The sequence below is a fragment of the Sus scrofa genome, chromosome 8, assembly GCF_054392235.1.
Source record: "Sus scrofa isolate SSC_HxYL_T2T_F1_AM1 chromosome 8, Sscrofa_HxYL_maternal_Yorkshire_Landrace_v2.0, whole genome shotgun sequence".
In the NCBI taxonomy this organism is placed as follows: Eukaryota; Metazoa; Chordata; class Mammalia; order Artiodactyla; family Suidae; genus Sus; species Sus scrofa.
The window spans coordinates 33,362,016-33,380,705 of NC_139390.1; the positions used below are offsets into that span (position 1 = coordinate 33,362,016).

General features: G+C 38.9%; 1 protein-coding gene across 19 annotated transcripts in view; it reads right to left on the minus strand.

The window, feature by feature from the left end:
• The window catches only part of ATP8A1 (ATPase phospholipid transporting 8A1), a 253,309-nt gene that overhangs the window by 53,024 nt on the left and 181,595 nt on the right, over positions 1-18,690 (minus strand). For all 19 annotated transcript variants that reach the window (XR_014812343.1, XM_084971840.1, XM_084971838.1 and 16 more), the window contains 2 exons: positions 7,961-8,144; positions 7,756-7,866 (listed from right to left, as the gene is read on the minus strand). Coding sequence is in view for 18 of the 19 variants with exons in the window: in XM_084971840.1 (XP_084827966.1) it covers positions 7,756-7,866; positions 7,961-8,144 (295 nt within the window). In the remaining variant the exon portion in view is untranslated. The remainder of the gene's footprint in view (positions 1-7,755; positions 7,867-7,960; positions 8,145-18,690) is intronic.

Consider the following 18,690-nt stretch of genomic DNA (forward strand, 5'->3'; position numbering starts at 1 on the left):
GTATCCTCAACCACCGCATAACAGCCTCACTGGCTCTCTTGAAAATGGCATATCTTTGCTTTCCTTTTTCATTTGAAGGGATGCTTTCATAAGATCTTTGCTATTGAAGTCAGATTTGGTTCCATTTACCAGATCAAAAAAGAACCCCATCAATAAGCAATCACAGATTAAAAAAAAATTTAGACATAACCTTGTTTCCTAAAAAGGACTTTAGAGAATACATGTTATTCATTTAAAATTTTAGAGCTTTACTTCTCTTTTAAAATATCTCTCTTCTGATAGCTAAAGGTTATTATTTTCCTTATAAAATAAAATAATTTCCTATAATAATACCATCACCATTTAATTTTGTCTGTGCTGTTTATATTCATGTAGTTCATTTATATACATTCATAAATTTATCTTACTGGAAACCTATATGGAGAGTCATGTCCTGTTCCTCTCCTTGTCAGCATTATATAATATATATTTTCTTAAGTTGTTATATATCCTTTAAAATGATGTTAATGCGATCCGGCGTTGCCATGAGCTATGGTGTAGGTTGCAGACGCGGCTCGGATCCCGCGTTTGCTGTGGCTCTGGCGTAGGCTGGTGGCTACAGCTCCGATTCAACCCCTAGCCTGGGAACCTCCATATGCCGCGGGAGCGGCCCAAGAAATAGCAACAACAACAACAACAACAAAAAGACAAAAAAATAAATAAATAAATAAATAAAATAAAATAAAATGATGTTAATGGACGTATATCCCCTACAATATGGCTATGACTACTTTTGGATATTTAACTTGCTTCTGGTTGCTATTAGGCATAATTCTGAGCTGAATATTCTTTTAATTTCTTTTCTCTTTTTTTTTTTTTGTCTTTTTAGGGCCGCACCTGTGGCATATGGAGGTTCCCAGGCTAGGGGTTGAATCAGAACTGCAGCTGCCAGCCTACACCACAGCCACAGCCATGCTGGATCCCAGTTGCATCTTTGACCTACACCACAGCTCACGGCAATGCTGGATCCTTAACCCACTGAGGGAGGCCAGGGATTGAACCTGCGTCCTCAAGGACACTAGTCAGATTCATTTCCACTGAGCCATGACAGGAACTCGGTGAGCTGAATATTCTTGTGCAGAAATCCTACACATTTCTATTTCCTTAGGGTGAGCTATTTTTTTAAAATAAAAATTAGCTTTATATAGTTACAACTGATATACAAAAATGACACACACTTAATGTATACTATTTGGTGAGTTTGGAGAGGTGCTTATACGCATGAAACTGTTACCTAATTAATGTAATAGACATATCTAGTACCTCCAAAAATTTTGTGTCCCTTTCTTCTTTTTTTTTTTCTTTTAGGATGAATTCTTAGAAGGAGAACTAATGGGTCAAAGTACATGACCTTTTTATGGTTCTTGATAATTATAGCTATCAGAATGCAAAGTCTGAATTTCTACATTAAAAATAATTTGTAACCTAAATTTATGCTTTGATTAAAAACAAATCATTCACTAACAGAGCAACATGTTCTTACATATTTTGCAACACAAAGCTTAGCTTTGGTACAAAATTAAGGGGCAATACAGAGAAACGTTCTCCAACATGTTTAAGGTAAATGGAAAATTAAAGTGAATATGAATCAATCAATAATTCCTGCATTAATTTCTTTAAAAGCAGACCTAAAATGTAATTAAAAATCAAGTTGATCTGAAAGAGTAAAATGTCTGGCCCAACAATGAGATGACATCAACACAGACACAAAGCCAAACATAACAACAACAACAACAAACCTGTTAGGGGACAGCAGCCTGGACCTGCCAGTCAAGTGAATTTTTGAATTGAAGTTGCGGGGACTTTACTACACTTCACGTTTCATTTAACCTCATTATGGAAGCATGAATTGCTACAAATTCACCATTTATCAATATGTACCCAGGCTGGCCTCTCTATGAACAGTTTCTCTACTCACATTGATCTGTTTCCTTTTTAGAGTGGGAAGGAATGAGTGAGCATATATAAAAATGAATGCCTGCTTCATGAGATGGAAAAGAAAACAAAGCAGCAATAGCACATGAAAAATAAGTCCAAATTGTATTAGGGTTGTAACAAACATTAACAATGATAAAAACAAAAGCACAGAGATCGGAGGCAAATCAGAAATTCTTAGTCGCTTTGTATATTTACAGGAAAAATGTGAATGTGTGCCCTTGGCTGGGGCCAGATCATTCACTGCTACATGCAAACTTCAAAAGAACATAGCATCATCTCGCAAAGCTAAATTTATTCCTTGGGGTGGTGCTGCTGACTTTAAACTTTTTCTTTTTTTAAAAGCATGCAATAGATACAAATTAACGAGGCAGACTTCAATGCTATCTATTGTGTTTGCACATTTGGCCTTTTGGAGATATGGATTATATAAGTACATATTTGTGATACTCTGGGTGATAGCAATATTCTCCCCAAAGGTGATTGCAATCTACTGTGGCATTACATACCAAGAAGCTCTTGCAGATTTCTTAGGGTATGCAGGTAATAGAAGGAACTTTTAAACACAAACTTACAGTTATGGCCTTAGTAGTCTAGGAAGATACAGCCCAATCTTCCTTGGTCTGAAGGAAGATGAAGCTGCATGCATACCAAATTTGTCTAATGGACATGACTTGGCCCAAAGGTTATAGTTATAAATGCATTTGCAATCACCAATACTGTATACAATGAGAAATTTATGTTAATAAATTTGTGTGTGAGTAAGTGTTTGCAAATGTGAATGGTCTTCTAGCTTTTTTGTAATAACTTTCAGGGCTAAATAAGACACCACCATGAACTTGAAATTTAGGAATCGCCCTCAAGTCAATGGATGTTTACATTAGGTTTCCACTGTAAAATAACTTGCAAATAAACCAACACACTTGCAGTCAAAGTTTATTTTAAAATGTATCAGTTAACTGCTTTATGAGAGAAATGCAGACATTTTTAAGTGGCAAGCTATCAACACATTCTTCCTACTGAAAGGGAAATTTAGAAATTTTCTTCCCATACTTTAAAAAGCTGACATTCTAATATTACTGTTTTTTAAAAGGGAGAAATGACCAGATAGGAACTGATCCTTCCGAGACAGCACCTCATATCTTTTTTTTTTTTTTTCAGATGAGCTGGATTTTTTTTAATTAATTTATTTTTTCCATTTTTTTAATTACTCAAATGAATTTATCACATCTGTAGTTGTATAATGATCATAACAATCTGATTTCACAGGATTCATATCTTCATAGAAATATTTTGGCATTTAAGTTTAAATATTTTAGACGAAAAGAAATTTTTAACAGTGAAGAAGCCTACCAGAAGGCAATTTCAAGTTATTTTGAGATTTGTATTAAAAGGTATATTAGAATTGCATCCTGTACTGAATCAAACAACCCCTAAATTACTATAAACACATGAAAGTCCCTCCTGTGACTCAACAAAACCATGGATGCAGAAAGAAAACATCAGTCCCTCTAGGGAGGTATCTAAATTATTTAAATTCCCAGGAAATCCATATCCCAGCACAGTTTGCTGAGAAAGTATCACTTCATTGACTTTAATCAAAGCTTCTGGAAATGAGAAACGCTACATTGCTTTGGGATCTTACTGGAAAACCTGGATGTGACTAATTGTCTGAAAGAAAAGGCCTTATTTTGCTAGGAAGGAGTCAGATGTTTCAGAGAAATTAAAAAAAAAAAAATCTCTTTAGAGAATGCTAGTAATTTCAATGAACACCTAGAGTTGCTGCTGGGCGCCACCGTTAAGTAAATGCTTTCTACTGCCACCTGCCAAATCTGTGTTTATTTGTTTGGCTGTAATTGATGGCAATGGAGTCATTAGATAGTGAATTCCCGGCAGTCCAGCAATGGGAAAAGCAAGTTTTTGTAGACAATCTATAAAACTCACAGTGTTCCATACTATTGCCTTATTAGCAAAGAAACTTCAGACCTGCCTCTCCTGGCATTATGTTCTAACTTCCACGTCCCAGGAGAGGCGTGGCAGTTAAAGCTTCACAGACAGTTCCCTGATGGAGCATTTCTGCATATTAAACAGCAGCTTACAAACAGTCAATGAGTCCTCTGCTCCCACGCCTGATCAGCACAAAAACCTGAAAGGGGAGATTCGAGACTGGCAGTTGTCCTCACTGGAGACATTCAATGATGTGTTTTCTGTCTATTCATTCACAGTATTGACATGAGCCATTAACATCTGCAGAACTTGTTTTAGCTGGCAGAAGTTGGGTATCTGGGAATTGATTTAAAAGGTCAATTCGTTTCCAAGATAGCTGAATTATATTCAAAATACATTTCCATAAACTGCTCAAAGAAAAATAACTTAAGAATGAGATTTCCAGTAAAGTTTAGGACTTTAAACTTCCTTTTCAACACATAAAGAATTTGATCGGTGTTAAACATTTCTCGAAGAGGCTTTACATTCAAAGCCAAGTGAAATTTAGGGCTAATCAACCACAAATCACATAACTCTGGATTTGAAACAGAGCGTACAGATTTAGTTTTTCATTTGAGTTTAATGTATTTTATTTCTCCCAATAGCACATAATTTTGACCACTTCATTATGGATTGTCAAATAATCTAGATTTAAAAAGTGGCAAGTTGAGTACTCTTATTTCATCTTATAAAATTAAATTTTTCTAAGTAGATTTATTGCTGCCAGTGGCTTTAAACTCCTGTATACGTAAAAAGCATATGTAAATAAACTGTATAAACTGATGTTCTTTTGAATGTCAGTGTTTTGGGATAAGAAGAAAAAAAATACAGCTAGAAAAATTAGAACTATAGAGGGAACTGGGAATCAAAAATAATTATTTTAGAAAAGAATCACAAATCTATATAAACAAAAAGAATATTTTGCTTGCCCTCAAAAGCTATTTCCAAAGTGCATTTTGCCTCAAAACACAGACTATTCAGACCAAATTCAATGGCAATGTACAGTAAGTAAATTCACAGATATCCTGTTTATATTTCTAAGAATTTTATTAAAGAATTTGATTTTTTTTTTTTTTTTACCTAATGGGTCATTAAGTCATTAGGCAACCTAATTATAGATTTTTTAGTGACCAATAAATAAAACTGCTTGCACACTTCAAAATTAAGTTTTAATTGTATTGGTCTGATTCATAATAAGAACTATGCTTAGCTGACTTTTTGCTAAGGAGGTAAACATTCTGACAGAGGCATAGAGAAGAGCTGAAGCCAGCATACAGCAGTTCCCAACCAGTGCATCAGTGGGGGCATGTGGAATCTACTGATTTTGTTTTGTTGTCTTCTCTGGTCTAAGGTAAGGGATATTTTTTCCACATGGCGTATGGTTTGGTTCTGTCTTTTCTGATAGATGCTCAGACGCAGTCAACAGAGCAGAGGGCAAGGTGGCATAAACAAACATCTGTAAGAGAGCCCAGGGCAGATTTATGAGGGTGCAGGCAGGTCCTCTGACAGGAGTGGGAGATGGAGGGCTTGCTTAACAAGCTAGGCAGGGCTCACTGTCATGTTTTGTGAAGCTGCAAGAGGAGCAAGGAACTGCTTGCACCTAGAGTTTAAGTATTACAAATATAGCTTCTGATGATAAAAATGGTTATATATTAAAAAAAAAAAAGTAAAAGAACTTATTGCTCACATCCTAAGTAACCATTCAGGTTCCTTATTCATCTACCAATGCTGTGCTATCCAGTGTGGTGGCCACTGGCCATGTGGCTGCTGAACACTTGAAATGTGATTAGTGGAGTTCCCATTGTGGTGCAGCGGAAATGAGTCTGATTAGGAACCACGAGGTTGCAGATTCGACCCCTGGCCTCGCTCAGTGAGTTAAGGAACCAGCGTTGCCATGAACTGTGGGGTAGGTCACAGATGCGGCTCAGGTCTGGCATTGCTATGGTTCTGGCGTAGGCCGGCGGCAACAGCACTGATTGGACCCCTAGCCTGGGAACCTCCATATGCCATGGGTGTGGCCCTCAAAAGCAAAAAAAAAAAAAAAAAAAAAAAAAAAAAAGAAAGAAAAAAGAAATGTGATTAGTCCAAACTGAGATATTCTGTAAGTGTAAAATACACACTGGATTGTGAACACTTATTATGAAGAGTGTGAAATATTGCACTAGTCATTTTTACAGTGATTACATGTCGAAATGGTAATATTGACTCTATTGAGTTAAATGACATACAATTTAAAATTAATGTGGGCTTTAATTTTTACTTGTTACTAACGTGACTCCTAGAAAATGTAAAATCACACATGCAGATTGTTTTATATTTCTTTTTTTTTTTTTTTTTTGCCTTTTTGCTATTTCTTGGGCCGCTCCCGCGGCATATGGAGGTTCCCAGGCTAGGGGTCCAATCGGAGCTGCAGCCACCAGCCTACGCCAGAGCCACAGCAACTCGGGATCCGAGCTGCGTCTGCAACCTACACCACAGCTCATGGCAATGCCGGATCCTTAACCCACTGAGCAAGGGCAGGGATTGAACCCGCAACCTCATGGTTCCTAGTCGGATTCGTTAACCACTGCGCCACGACGGGAACTCCTGTTTTATATTTCTGCAGGCAAACTGCTGGAGGAGGGAAACCTTGCTCCATTGACTTGGCAGTTACTGAACTAAGCCTGGGCCTGGCAGCCAGTAGGTACTGCAAAAATGTTTGCAGAACAAAATGCAGCCTTTTAGAAGTGATGTTTCAGACCCAGGTTAGGGTTTCATTTTGAAAATATGATGTTATATTTACGACATGAAAAGGAATATAGAAATTCCTTGCCATCTAGACCCAGGAACTGAATATTCTCACAATTTTTAGACAAATTCCTCAGTATCTGGATTCTTGGTACCAATCAAGCTCAGAAACCAAAAGCAGAGCTGAACAGCAAGGAATTCTTGTATAGAATTATCTAAGTTTGAAGCATAAGAATGACGGGACAATTAACACTAGCAAAACTACCTGTGGATCCTTCCTGATGGAGACCTCTTAGTAGAATATCCTCAGGTTTATGTTCACTATTCTTTTGCCTTTTTCTTTGGCCTTTTTTTCTTTCTTTCTTCCTTCCTTCCTTTCTGTCTTTCTATTTTTTAGGTTGAATCAGAGCTGTAGCCACCGGCCTATGCCGCAGCCACAGCAACTAGGGATTTGAATCACATCTGCAATCTACACCACAGCTCACTTAACCTACTGAGCTAGGCCAGGGATGGAACCCACATCCTCATGGATACTAACAGGGTTCTTAACCCACTGAGCCATGACGGGAACTTCTCCTTCCTTTTCTTTTAAAACAATGTTTTTCTTGCGTGCATCCCTAAACAGCGTATCGTTTTCTCTCTGTTTTTGAGCTTTATTTAAAAAAAATGCTCTCTAGTTTGTAGTCCTTTTAATGCTGAATTCATTACTTCATTAGCAATTCTCATTCAACATTTCCTGCCAAAGCTGTATCAGGTTTTTAGACAGAATTTAAACATTACTCTCCACGGCTGACAAACGTTGTATTTTAACCTACGGAGAAGTTATAAAGCGTGGGGGAGTTCCCTGGTAACTCAGTGGGTTAAGGATCTAGTGGTCATCACCACTGTGGCACAGGTTCAATCGCTGACCCAGGGAACCTCCACAAGCTGTGGGTGTGGACCAAAAAGAAAAAAAAAAGTAAGTGGGCAAATGAAGGGTTAATTCAAACGACGAGGCAATATCTTCGCGAAGAAAATTTTCACATATTTATGCAAATGACAAAGATTTTAAACATAACCTGCTATTACCTCGATGATATAGAGGACTATATTCTTGTAGAAGCAGTATAAAATGCATTTGGAGACTCTGTTATAGTTCCAGGCACCATGAACCATCAATAAATTCTTCAAATACTTGAACTAAAATAGAAGTGGAAAAAACTTTAGTATTTTTCTCTTCATCACGTCAGCTGGTGGAAACGGAGTGGTGTGTTTTTCAGAAATGAGGTTTTACCTGGGCTATGGAGTAGTCAGAAGAATTAGCTGCCTGAAGGCCCTCGTTGCCACTTATCCCAACACCGACGTGTGCCGTCTGTATCATGCTGACATCATTGGCTCCATCACCAATCGCAAGTGTTACGACTTTAACTTGCTTCTTCACCATCTCAACGACTTCAGATTTTTGAAGTGGAGAAACCCTTAAATTAGAGTGAATTATCAATCACTTCTGTTTTTTGAAAAAAGGGAACTTTAAGATGTCATTGTCTTAAGGATAAAAGCAGCAGAAGAGCCGAATGCACAGGTCTCTGAAGAATCATCATGGAAAAGTCTTAGGTTTGCAAATGTTTAGTTCTCTCTTAGCCCGGTTTGCCACTTTAAGGGAAAAATAAAGTCTTGGAAGCAAACCTCTAGGTGGCAGTTAGAAGCTACGTCTTATTAAGTACTAGTCTGCCCAGATGGGTGCATACATTTGTTAAAGAAAATGACATCTGAGTTCAGAAATTCCATTACTTCCCAACAGATTATATCAGAATATTGAATTACTCACTTTTGAATGAAAAAGAAAGCCAGAAAGGCAGTTGAATGGTAGTCCAAACACTAAATTCTACTATATCTGGAAAATAAAGTCTTGAGCATCTGCAAGCTGATCTTAGATGATGTGTGGTACATTTAAAACAACTTTAACTATAGGGAACTGTCTAACTTCTCGACCTGACCTCAGACATCCTGATGAATCAACCAAAATAAATACCAAGTGCTTGATTACATAGCTCCTGTGTCTCAATTGTCATCCACATCTAGGGACAATGGCCAAGCGGAACCAAGCAACCTTTTATTTTTTATATTTTGCTTTTTTTAGGGCCACACCTGCGGCATATGCAAGTTCTCAGGCTAGGGGTCAAATTGGAGCTGCAACTGCCAGCCTACACCACAGCCACAGCAACGCCAGATCTGAGCTGCCTCTGCAACTTAATGCCCCATCTTGCAGCAACACCGGATCCTTAACCCAGGGAGTGAGGCCAGGGATCGAACCCTCATCCTCATGGACACTAGTGGGTTTGTAACCTGCTAAGCCACAACGAGAACTCCCCAAGCAGCCTTTAAACAAAGGTGGATCAGGAAAAGAGAACGCCAGTAACCACTAAAATCATCCTTGGTATTAACTTTGGAGCAACTCATCACAGACTTTTAAAAAGTCATTTAAGAAATAAACCCCATAATAATCACAATAAAGTTAAATGACAGAATATGCATCAGCGGAATTAATTTAATATACTGTCCACAACTGTCCTGGCAATTAAAGAGAAAGAAAGGAAAACAGAACAGTGACGAGTAAACCATTAAGATCGTAATGAACTACTGAGAAACAACTGATACACACAACGTTAGTGGACAAGAGAAATAATTCAGAGCTAAATTCTTCATCAAGGTTAAGGGCAGTAAATATCTGCTGGAACATCTGGTTAATCATTTATTATTCTACTTAGGAATGAAGATTTTCACTGAAAGACTCAATGTATCCTAGCACATTTTCTTGATTATTTCCTTAGGAAAACTTCCTAGCAGTGGATATTCTGCACAAATATGTGCCTTTCAGGAGGCCCAGATGCCCTTCTCAAAGGCTTTAGCCAAGAACAGATCCAGTTGTTATTTCAACTTTGAGAATCATTGCCTTAGACTCTAAGTTGCTTGCAGAGTGAACCAGTCTTCTCATCTTTGTACTCCTAGCGCTGATCTAGAATAGGTCCTTGATAAATAGTTGCTATTTGAAAGAATTATTTTTAATTCTTTCTTTGGATTTCCTTTCAGAGTCTGGCAATAGTACAGAATGACACAACTGTGAATATAGCAAAGGAATGGATGACTATCAGGCCATTAATGGGCTTTTCCACTATTAGCCTTCATTTTTCTTCGGAGCAATTTTTATTTCATTTTCACATTTTATTTAATTTTTCTTAACAGGCTAATATAAATTGGTAAGCCACTCACTGGCTCTAGGCCAATGTTTTAAATATGGACTGCAGCTGACATTTAGTACATGTCAAAAAAGAATGCTCACCAAGAAATGATCTAAAAAGCAAATGGGAAGTGGGCATGAAAAGAGAGAAGCATTTGAAAACATTTATCAAATTCCCTTTACAACTTAACAGGCTCACAGTGTAAATACATTGTGAAATTATACCATGGGATCAATGGAGCTAGGAAACACTGGTATTTTTCTTTTTTCCCATGAGCTGAATGTGTAACAAAGGAGAAGCCACTGCACGGTGAGCTAATGTTAATGATTTAAAGAAGTATCAGAAAAGAGCTGGATTAAACGTTCTTTCTTTTTTCATGGCTATTACAACCAACCACTGCTTTCTCTACTTGACACCACAATTTTCTTTTTTTTAAAAAAATGATTAGTTTTTCCATTGTAGTTGGTTTACAGTGTGACACCACAATTTTCACTGCCCCCAAATTAAAACTGGCTGAGGGTTTTTACCAACTCTGTGGATGTGGCTAAACTCAGGTGTTAAAAACTGAGTAAGAATTCACTTGGTAAGAACAATGCCTGTGTTTGTTTCTGTTTTTTTTTTTTTTAAGACAATGATATAGTGAGAGACATTCCCAAAATTACATTGCAGCTGCCACCAGTAAGGGGATCTGCTTCCATTACCAAGATAAAAAGGAGACAACTGGCTTGGAAGAAGATTCAGAAAACAATGGAATCCCTGGCATATGATGGATTTGAAATAGCAGTTTGTTGCTCAACAAAGATGTTAGATTTACATGGGAATTCATAAAATAAAATATATGTACTCTAAACATTTAACTCAAAATACAAATGGACAAGCTTGCGATGTAGGGTGAAGAAATATACTTTGCAAAGGGGTTTGTGGTTGAAATTCTGCATATTTTTCTTACAGAGCCCTCCCCCACAAGGCATAACCTGTGGTTTGTTTCACTAAGTGAAAACTACAATGTAATGAAGCCCTCCACCCAGGTTTAGTGTTACCTGACCCCCAGATTCAATAGCAATTTTTTTTTCAGCAACTCAAACATCTTTCTAGAACATTATACCTGGTTTTCCTAGCAACAGTTTTGGCTAGATTATTTTTTGATGGCTTAATGAGATATTAAGTAATGATTACTTTACAAAGTACAACAGGAATAAACTGATTAAGAAACAATCACCCACAGATGCCCAGTAAGCACCAAGTTGACTCATGGGAGCATAAGTGCAGGCATGTGCTAGAGACTGTCCTTCCCCCTCTGGGCAGGATGTGTTTTGGGCCTCCATCAGCATGTCCTAGGGAGGGAATGGGGTTTAATGGGACTCAGGTTAAGTCAAGCTGAAATCAGTGAAACAGATCTTCTACTGTTTTTATAGCATCCATTAAAAAAAACTTCTTCTTGGATACAAGGGAATGACAAGATGGCAAAACCAAATTATAAGACAGTACGTATAATTTCAGAGGATGCAGAAATCAGCATGGGCTTCAGGAGCCGTCCTAGATGAGTCAGAATGTGACATGGCCGCCTTGACCAGGAGAGGAGAGCTCACATCAGGTAAAAGAATGGCATATATTAAATCTCTTTAACGTCTTGTTAAAAATTCTCCATGATATATTCCTTTCTCCTGCTGTGTTTCCACCTCATAAATGAGGACCCACTTCCCTCATTAGAGTTACATTTCTTAACTTTTGTACACTTGCTTCTATATCTGTATTATCTCCAAAACAGTCTAGGACAACTTAGCACACTAGTGAGTTCTTCTAAATGTCTACCAAGAACCACAAATCCACGGTTGAGAGGATCTAAAACCTAAGTTTTAATAGCAATAGTGATCCAAAGCATAACCAAGAAAAAGCACTGTGTTGTGTGTGTGTGTTGGTCTTTTTTAGGGCCAAACTTGTGGTCTAAGGAGGTTCCCAGACTAGGGGTCAAATCACAGCTGCAGCTGTAGGCCTATACCACAGCTCACAGCAACACCAAATTATTAGCATCGTTAACCCACTGAGCGAGGCCGGGGATCAAACCCGCATCCTCATGCATGCTAGTCAGGTTCGTTAACCACTGAGCCACAAGGGAAATTCCAAAAATGCTCTATTTTTTACTATATATATATATATATTTTAACCACCTGTGAGTCTGCATCAAGACTTATTCATAGTTCTCATCTTTTCCGCTGTTGCTTTTTCTTTTTTAGGAGAAGTCAGAGCCTCTGTGGAAAAGGACTACATAGCCAGCATGTGCTGGAAAGTCCAGTTTTCTTTCCTGTGGCTCCACAAACAGAGGGTGGTCCTTTTTGATACAACCTAGCAGTGCACTGAGTGCAATATGTTTTTCAGATATTATCTTGGCTGCAGTTGCTGCACGTGTTATTCATTATTTTTCTTATTTGCTATGCAGTAACTCCCACTGCCCTGTGAACATTAGGTCGGAGAACTGGAAATTTTTACCATTTAAGCTGGAAAGTATATAGGGTGGCCCACCTTATATGAGCCTCATTTTGCACCCTTTTAATGGGATTAGCTAAATGAATCACCTTTTTGAATGGAATATGGATAAGGATTATATGTGCATGTATTTACACAGTCACACAGTAAAGAATATTTTAAGGGACTTTTTATAAGTAGCTAAAAGGAGTACAATAATTTATCGTGCTGTATTGTGTTTTTCAGTTAATAACCTAGAAAAATTCATACATACACTAAAAATTAGGCCGATAATGCATTAACTTAAAAACTTATATTGTAAACTTAAAAGGTACTATAAAGTTGCTTTTGGAAAGTAAATCTAGAAAAAAAATTAATAAGATGGAGGAATATGGTATTCCTCAATTATTCGGAAGTGTTTTATATAATGACTGTATTTATGGAGGCTCTGTATTTACTAAGCTGGAGGGCTGCTCCTGGTGACTATTCAGAGGTCAGGATTATTAGAGGGGGATCTGCTCTACTTTCCTTTGCAACAAACTTCCTAAGTTTTCTCTATGTGAATATCAGTCTATTCCCCATTGAGTCACATTCTTCTGACTAATATAGAAATTACAAAAAGAGAGAAAAATCTGAGAGAAAAATTTGACATCTCCCTTGACTCTTCCTTGCTTGTTTTTGTTTTTCTCCTTTCCTCCCTCTCTTTCCTTCTTTCCTTCCTTCCTTCCTTCCTTCCTTTTGGCTTTTTAGGGCCACACTTGTTGCTGGTCTACACCATAGCCACAGCAACTCGGGATCCAAGCTGCATCTGCAACCTACGCCACAGCTCACGGCAATGCCAGATCCTTAACCCCCCCTGATCGAGGCCAGGGATCGAACCTACATCCTCATGGATACTGGTCAGATTCATAACCTGCTGAGCCACAAGGGGAACGGCCACTTGAATCTTCTTTGAACTAAAATTTGCTAGGCTCATTTATGAAGTTTTGAATTTGAGGAAGTGTTAAAATATGGCAAAAAAAAAAAATCTATGTTACAGGTAACAAAATAACATAACTACTATAACACTTCCAGAAAGTCACCATCAATTTATTACTGGGATGAAAACAACCACTTATACAGCAAATTCTAGGAATGATTCCTAGCATACGGTCCATAACAAAACATTTATGTGCTACTAGGTGGTGTTATTCAAATGACTGAGGAGTGAAGGCTTGTCTAGCCTTCAAAAGCAACATCTGTTGATATACTGTGAATTGGGAGGCCTCAAGGGGAACTTGTAATAATTTAGGAGTTGAATCTACAGAAATAAAACACAGATATACTTGCTACAGGACAAAAAAAGGAAAGTAACTTGAAAGGTTTCCTTTTGTGATATATTTTATTGCAAAACTTCTCCTTGTGGAATTTATGTTGTTATAGGTAAACTTCCGTTCCAATGGTTCAGATAATAAAAACTGGTCATATGTTTGAATATGCATGTGCTTGTGTGTGTGTGTGTGTGTGTGTGTGAGCGTGTGCGCGTGTGCACGCGTGCACGCAAAGGCACCCCAAACTGGCAAATATACCTTATAAAAGGCACTAAAAAGAAAGCCCCTCCTAGTAGAAATCTTTATGAAAATACTCACATCATAGAATAGTTTGTCCATAAAAGAAAATCCCCCTCCCTCCTTCTTTCTTTCTCTTTCTCATTGTCTGAGATCTAGTACTGTACTTAGCACATAGCAGATGTAAAAATGGTAGTGGAACTGAATAAACAGAAATTTTGCGAGAAAGAGAAATTCAGGCCATGATGCTAAGATTACAACTCTCTTTCATTTTTGGTGGTTCACTGTCAGGAGGCAGAGTCTGTTTAATTTGCTGTGTATCTAGAGCATTGAGGAACCACGTAAAAGATACTGGATGCTTCAGGCTTTCTCACACAGGTGAGGAAGACAGGTGTAAAAATATTAATACAGGAGTTCCTGCTGTGGCTCAGTGGTTAACGAATCCGACTAGGAACCATGAGGTTGCGGGTTCGATTCCTGGCCTTGCTCAGTGGGTTGAGGATCCAGTGTTGCCGTGAGCTGTGGTGTAGGTTGCAGGCATGGCTTGGATCTGGCGTTGCTGTGGCTCTGGCATAGGCCAGTGGCTACAGCTCCGATTTGACCCCTAGCCTGGGAACCTCCATGTGCCGCAGAAGCGGCCTTAGAAGAGGCAAAAAGACAAAAAAAAAAAAAAAAATTAATACAGATTGCTCAAAAGATACATACATATATACATACCTTAATTAAAAATACTTTATTGCTAAAAAAATGCTAACCATCATCTGACAATGCAGGGTTGCCATAAACCTTTAGTTTGTTGGGAAAAAAAAGGCAATAGTTGTGAAACACAATAAAGGTGACATACAATAAAATGAGATGAAGTATGTCTGTATATAAGGTAGGTAGGGGTATCTTTCTATGGATCTGAATCTCACCTACGATGAGGACAATGAAAATGAAAATAGGAAAGGACATTTAGGTGGTGGTGGGTTTCAAATGAAGGTGGAATCAGAGATGATTCTGGGGTTTCAAAGTTGGGTTCCTGGGCAAATGATGGATTAAATACAAATAGAAAAAGCAAGACGATTTACAGAGGAAAATGATCAGGATATTCTAGATACTCAGAAGTTTGGACGGCAGTGGGAGGTCCTGGTTGAACCATCAGGCAAGCTGATGGAAACAGAGCTGAGCTTGGAAAAGAAAGTGGAGCTGGGATGTACATTCAGGTATCACCCGCTCAGCAAGTCCTTAGTGATCCTTTACCGTGTGATGAAAGAAAGTAGAAGATCTCAGAACCCTTCCCTTCTGCCCCTAAGAGTTACTAACGTCAAGACTTTTATTGATCTGCTATCCCAGGAGTTACGTATTAAGAGCCTATATGATAGTGGTTTCTCTTGGACTCTCAAACAGCAGACAGAAGTAGAAAGAAACAGAGGTTTCTCCAACATGGGACAAGGCCCAGCCACCTCTTTCTGTCTAGGGACCCTCACCTGATAGGATTGGTGGGCTTCCAACGGGGAAGCACATCTACTCAAGAAGGCCGAGTGTCTCCCGCTTCGAGCTCTCAGGGTGGTAAGACCTATGGCCTCCATCTCTTCCCGTTCACCACATCCATTGGGAGCCCACATGGGCACTGATGCCCTTTCCTTTTCCCATGACTCTGGGTAGGTTAGGAAAGGCTGGAGCTTCTGTAGGCTTAAAGAACATCAGCTCGCTCTTCTTTCTTCCCTTCTTCTTCCCCATCCCCCGTTTTGAATTCTCTCCTATGTGGATGGGTTTCTCCAAGGAAACATCCCTCGAATATCGAGGGGAAGATGGAAGAAGTGGTAGTACAGGCTACTGGCAGAAATTGGAATAAAACCCTAAAGATGCCATGAGATAAAAAGGAGTTCACCAGATCTCAGGGTCCCAATTACCAGTTAACACAGAATCCTTTGTGGAAACGGGAAACTTTGGGGGAAACAGGAAGTACTGGCTGATACTTAGAAAGTACACGGCTTAGAGAGAAAGAGTGGTGTGTTGGAGGCCACAGATGAACAATCACGTGGGGAAAGCTTTCCAGCTTTGCTATTCTCTGTCCGTGGTGCCCTGTGCAAGCCAGGCTGATCAGTGTGAGGGGGCTGAGGCTGGGTTGGATGGAGCTGAGGGGCTTGTCCTCTCTCACTGCAACTTTGGCTTGTGCTTGCAATCTATGGAAACTCAAAGTCCACAGAACTGTGTGCTTGAAAAAGCACGCCTTTTCCAGGATTAGCCCCAATGTTCTAAAGCTAAAATGTCAGGAAAATTGTCACCTCACACCTTAGAAGAGGAAAGCTGAACCCTTGAATGTTATCTCACTCGGGTAATTCCATCAGAATGCGGCTGCCTTCAACAAGAGCAGGGCTTGGGTAAAGGAACTTGGGAAAACAGGGACTCGCTAAGCTTAGACTGAATCCCATCTCCAGATGTGTCTCAAGTTAGAACCCAGCTTTCACCTTTTCCCCAAAAGGAACATCACTGCCCGCGAGAGCAAATGGGGAAAAACGGTCTCACAGGGAATACTTGGAAGACAGGAGAAGGTCATGAGCACAAAAGAAATACACTAACTTATACGAAGGAGAACTTGGAAAACCAGATATGACAAAAATTTAAAACAAGTATGATGTTAAAAAAACACCTTGGAAAATATGAGAAGACACTGGAAACATGAAACTGGAACAAACAGTTATAATGAAGAACCAACCAAAAAAAATGACATAAATGGATAGCCGCTAAAATAAAGAAGCCCATAGTAAATTGAGTAATGAATACAGTAGAAGCTGAAAGTGTAAATAAAAAAATTTCCCAGAAGATATCAGGAAATTAAAGGGTTCACATAGCACCAAAAAGAATTTATAAGAAAAAGGTACATAACCCTAGACACATTATGGTTAAACTAGGATTAAGAAAAATTTCTGTGAGTTCCCATGGTGGCTCAGTGGAAATGAATCTGACTAGCATCCATGAGCATGCAGGTTCAATCCCTGGCCTTGCTCAGTAGGTTAAGGATCAGGCATTGCTGTGAGCTGTGGTGTAGGTCACAGACGCAGCTCGGATCTAGCTTTGCTGTGTCTGTGGCACAGGCTGGCAGCTGTAGCTCAGATTTGACCTCTAGCCTGGGAACCTCCATATGCTGCAGGTGTGACCCTAAAAAGAAAAAAAAGAAAAGAAAAAAGAAAAAAAAAAGAAAAATTTCTAAAAGCTTCTTGAGAGAAAGCAGGTAATCTGACTGAACCTGGATGCATCACAAAATTACTTGAATAGCTTCAATTCTTGTCTCTTTACATGGGAGTGGGTGGGAAGGAAAGACATTAATAAACCATAAACACAAATATGGTTATCAAAACATCAGAAATAATCAGATAGAGCAAGATATAGAGTGGAAGCTTTAAAACCAGCTAAAGAAAATGTGATTTTGGAGTTCCCGTCGTGGCGCAGTGGTTAACGAATCCGACTAAGAACCATGAGGTTGCGGGTTTGATCCCTGCCCTTGCTCAGTGGGTTAACGATCCGGCGTTGCTGTGAGCTGTGGTGTAGGTTGCAGACGCGGCTCGGATCCCGCGTTGCTGTGGCTCTGGTGTAGGCCAGTGGCTACAGCTCCGATTCAACCCCTAGCCTGGGAACCTCCATATGCTGCGGGAGCAGCCCAAGAAATGGCAAAAAGACCAAAAAAAAAAAAAAAAAGAAAATGTGATTTAGATAGTGGAAGGTGGAGAAAGGGGGAGAAAAAAGAAACAAAAAGCATAATAAATGGAAAACACAAAATAAGACTGAAGAAATGAGGAGTTCCCATCGTGGTGCAGGAGAAATGAATCCGACTAAGTTTTGGGTTCAATCCTGGCCTCGCTCAGTGGGTTGGGGATCCGGTGTTGCGTGAGCTGCGGTGTAGGTCACAGATGCGGCTTGGATCTGGCATTGCAGTGGCTGTGGCTGTGGCCGGTGGCTGCATCTCCAATTGGACCCCTAGCCTAGGAACCTCCATATGCCATGGGTGCGACCCTAAAAGGGCAAAAGACAAAAAAAAAAAAAAAAAAGATTGAAGAAATGAGGTCTAATATGGCAATGAATATAATAAATACAAATATAATAAACATAAATAAAATTAATTTTTTCTTAAAAAACAGAGATTTTCACATTAGATTAAAACAAAGATGCAGCAATATGGTGCCTAAAAGAGACACACTTCACAAAAACAGCTAATATGACATTTGCTGTGTTTTCAGCTCTTTACCTGCTTTAATTCATTCAATTCTCAGAAGAACCCTATTTGAGATAGGTTACAATTATTGTAATTTTACAAATGAGGACACTGAGGCACAGAAAGATTATATAACTTAAGGTAAAACAGCAAGTAAGCAGCGAAGCCAGAATTCAACACTATGAATTCTGGAGTGTGGATGTAGAGATAGTGCAGCAGTCTTGGCCACCACATTCTATAGAAGGATTGAACACAAGGGTTTAGAGGGGGGACAAAAAGACAAGGCTCCTATGAAACAAAGGAAAGCCAAGTTAGTAATTTTAATACCAGACAAAAAGTAGAATCTAGGACACCGAAAAGGCCATTATGGTCAGAGAGAATTCTTTATAGCAGTCCTAAGATCAGAAATGTTCGATTAGCTACATAAAAGAAAATCTGATAACATTTCTAAGAGAAAAATAACTTTAAACAATAGTCACCAATGCACTGAGTGTATATATTAACTTATTTATTCCTCACACATACATGAGATTAATTATTATTAGTACTGGCTGTGCCTGTGGCATGTGACAATTCCCAG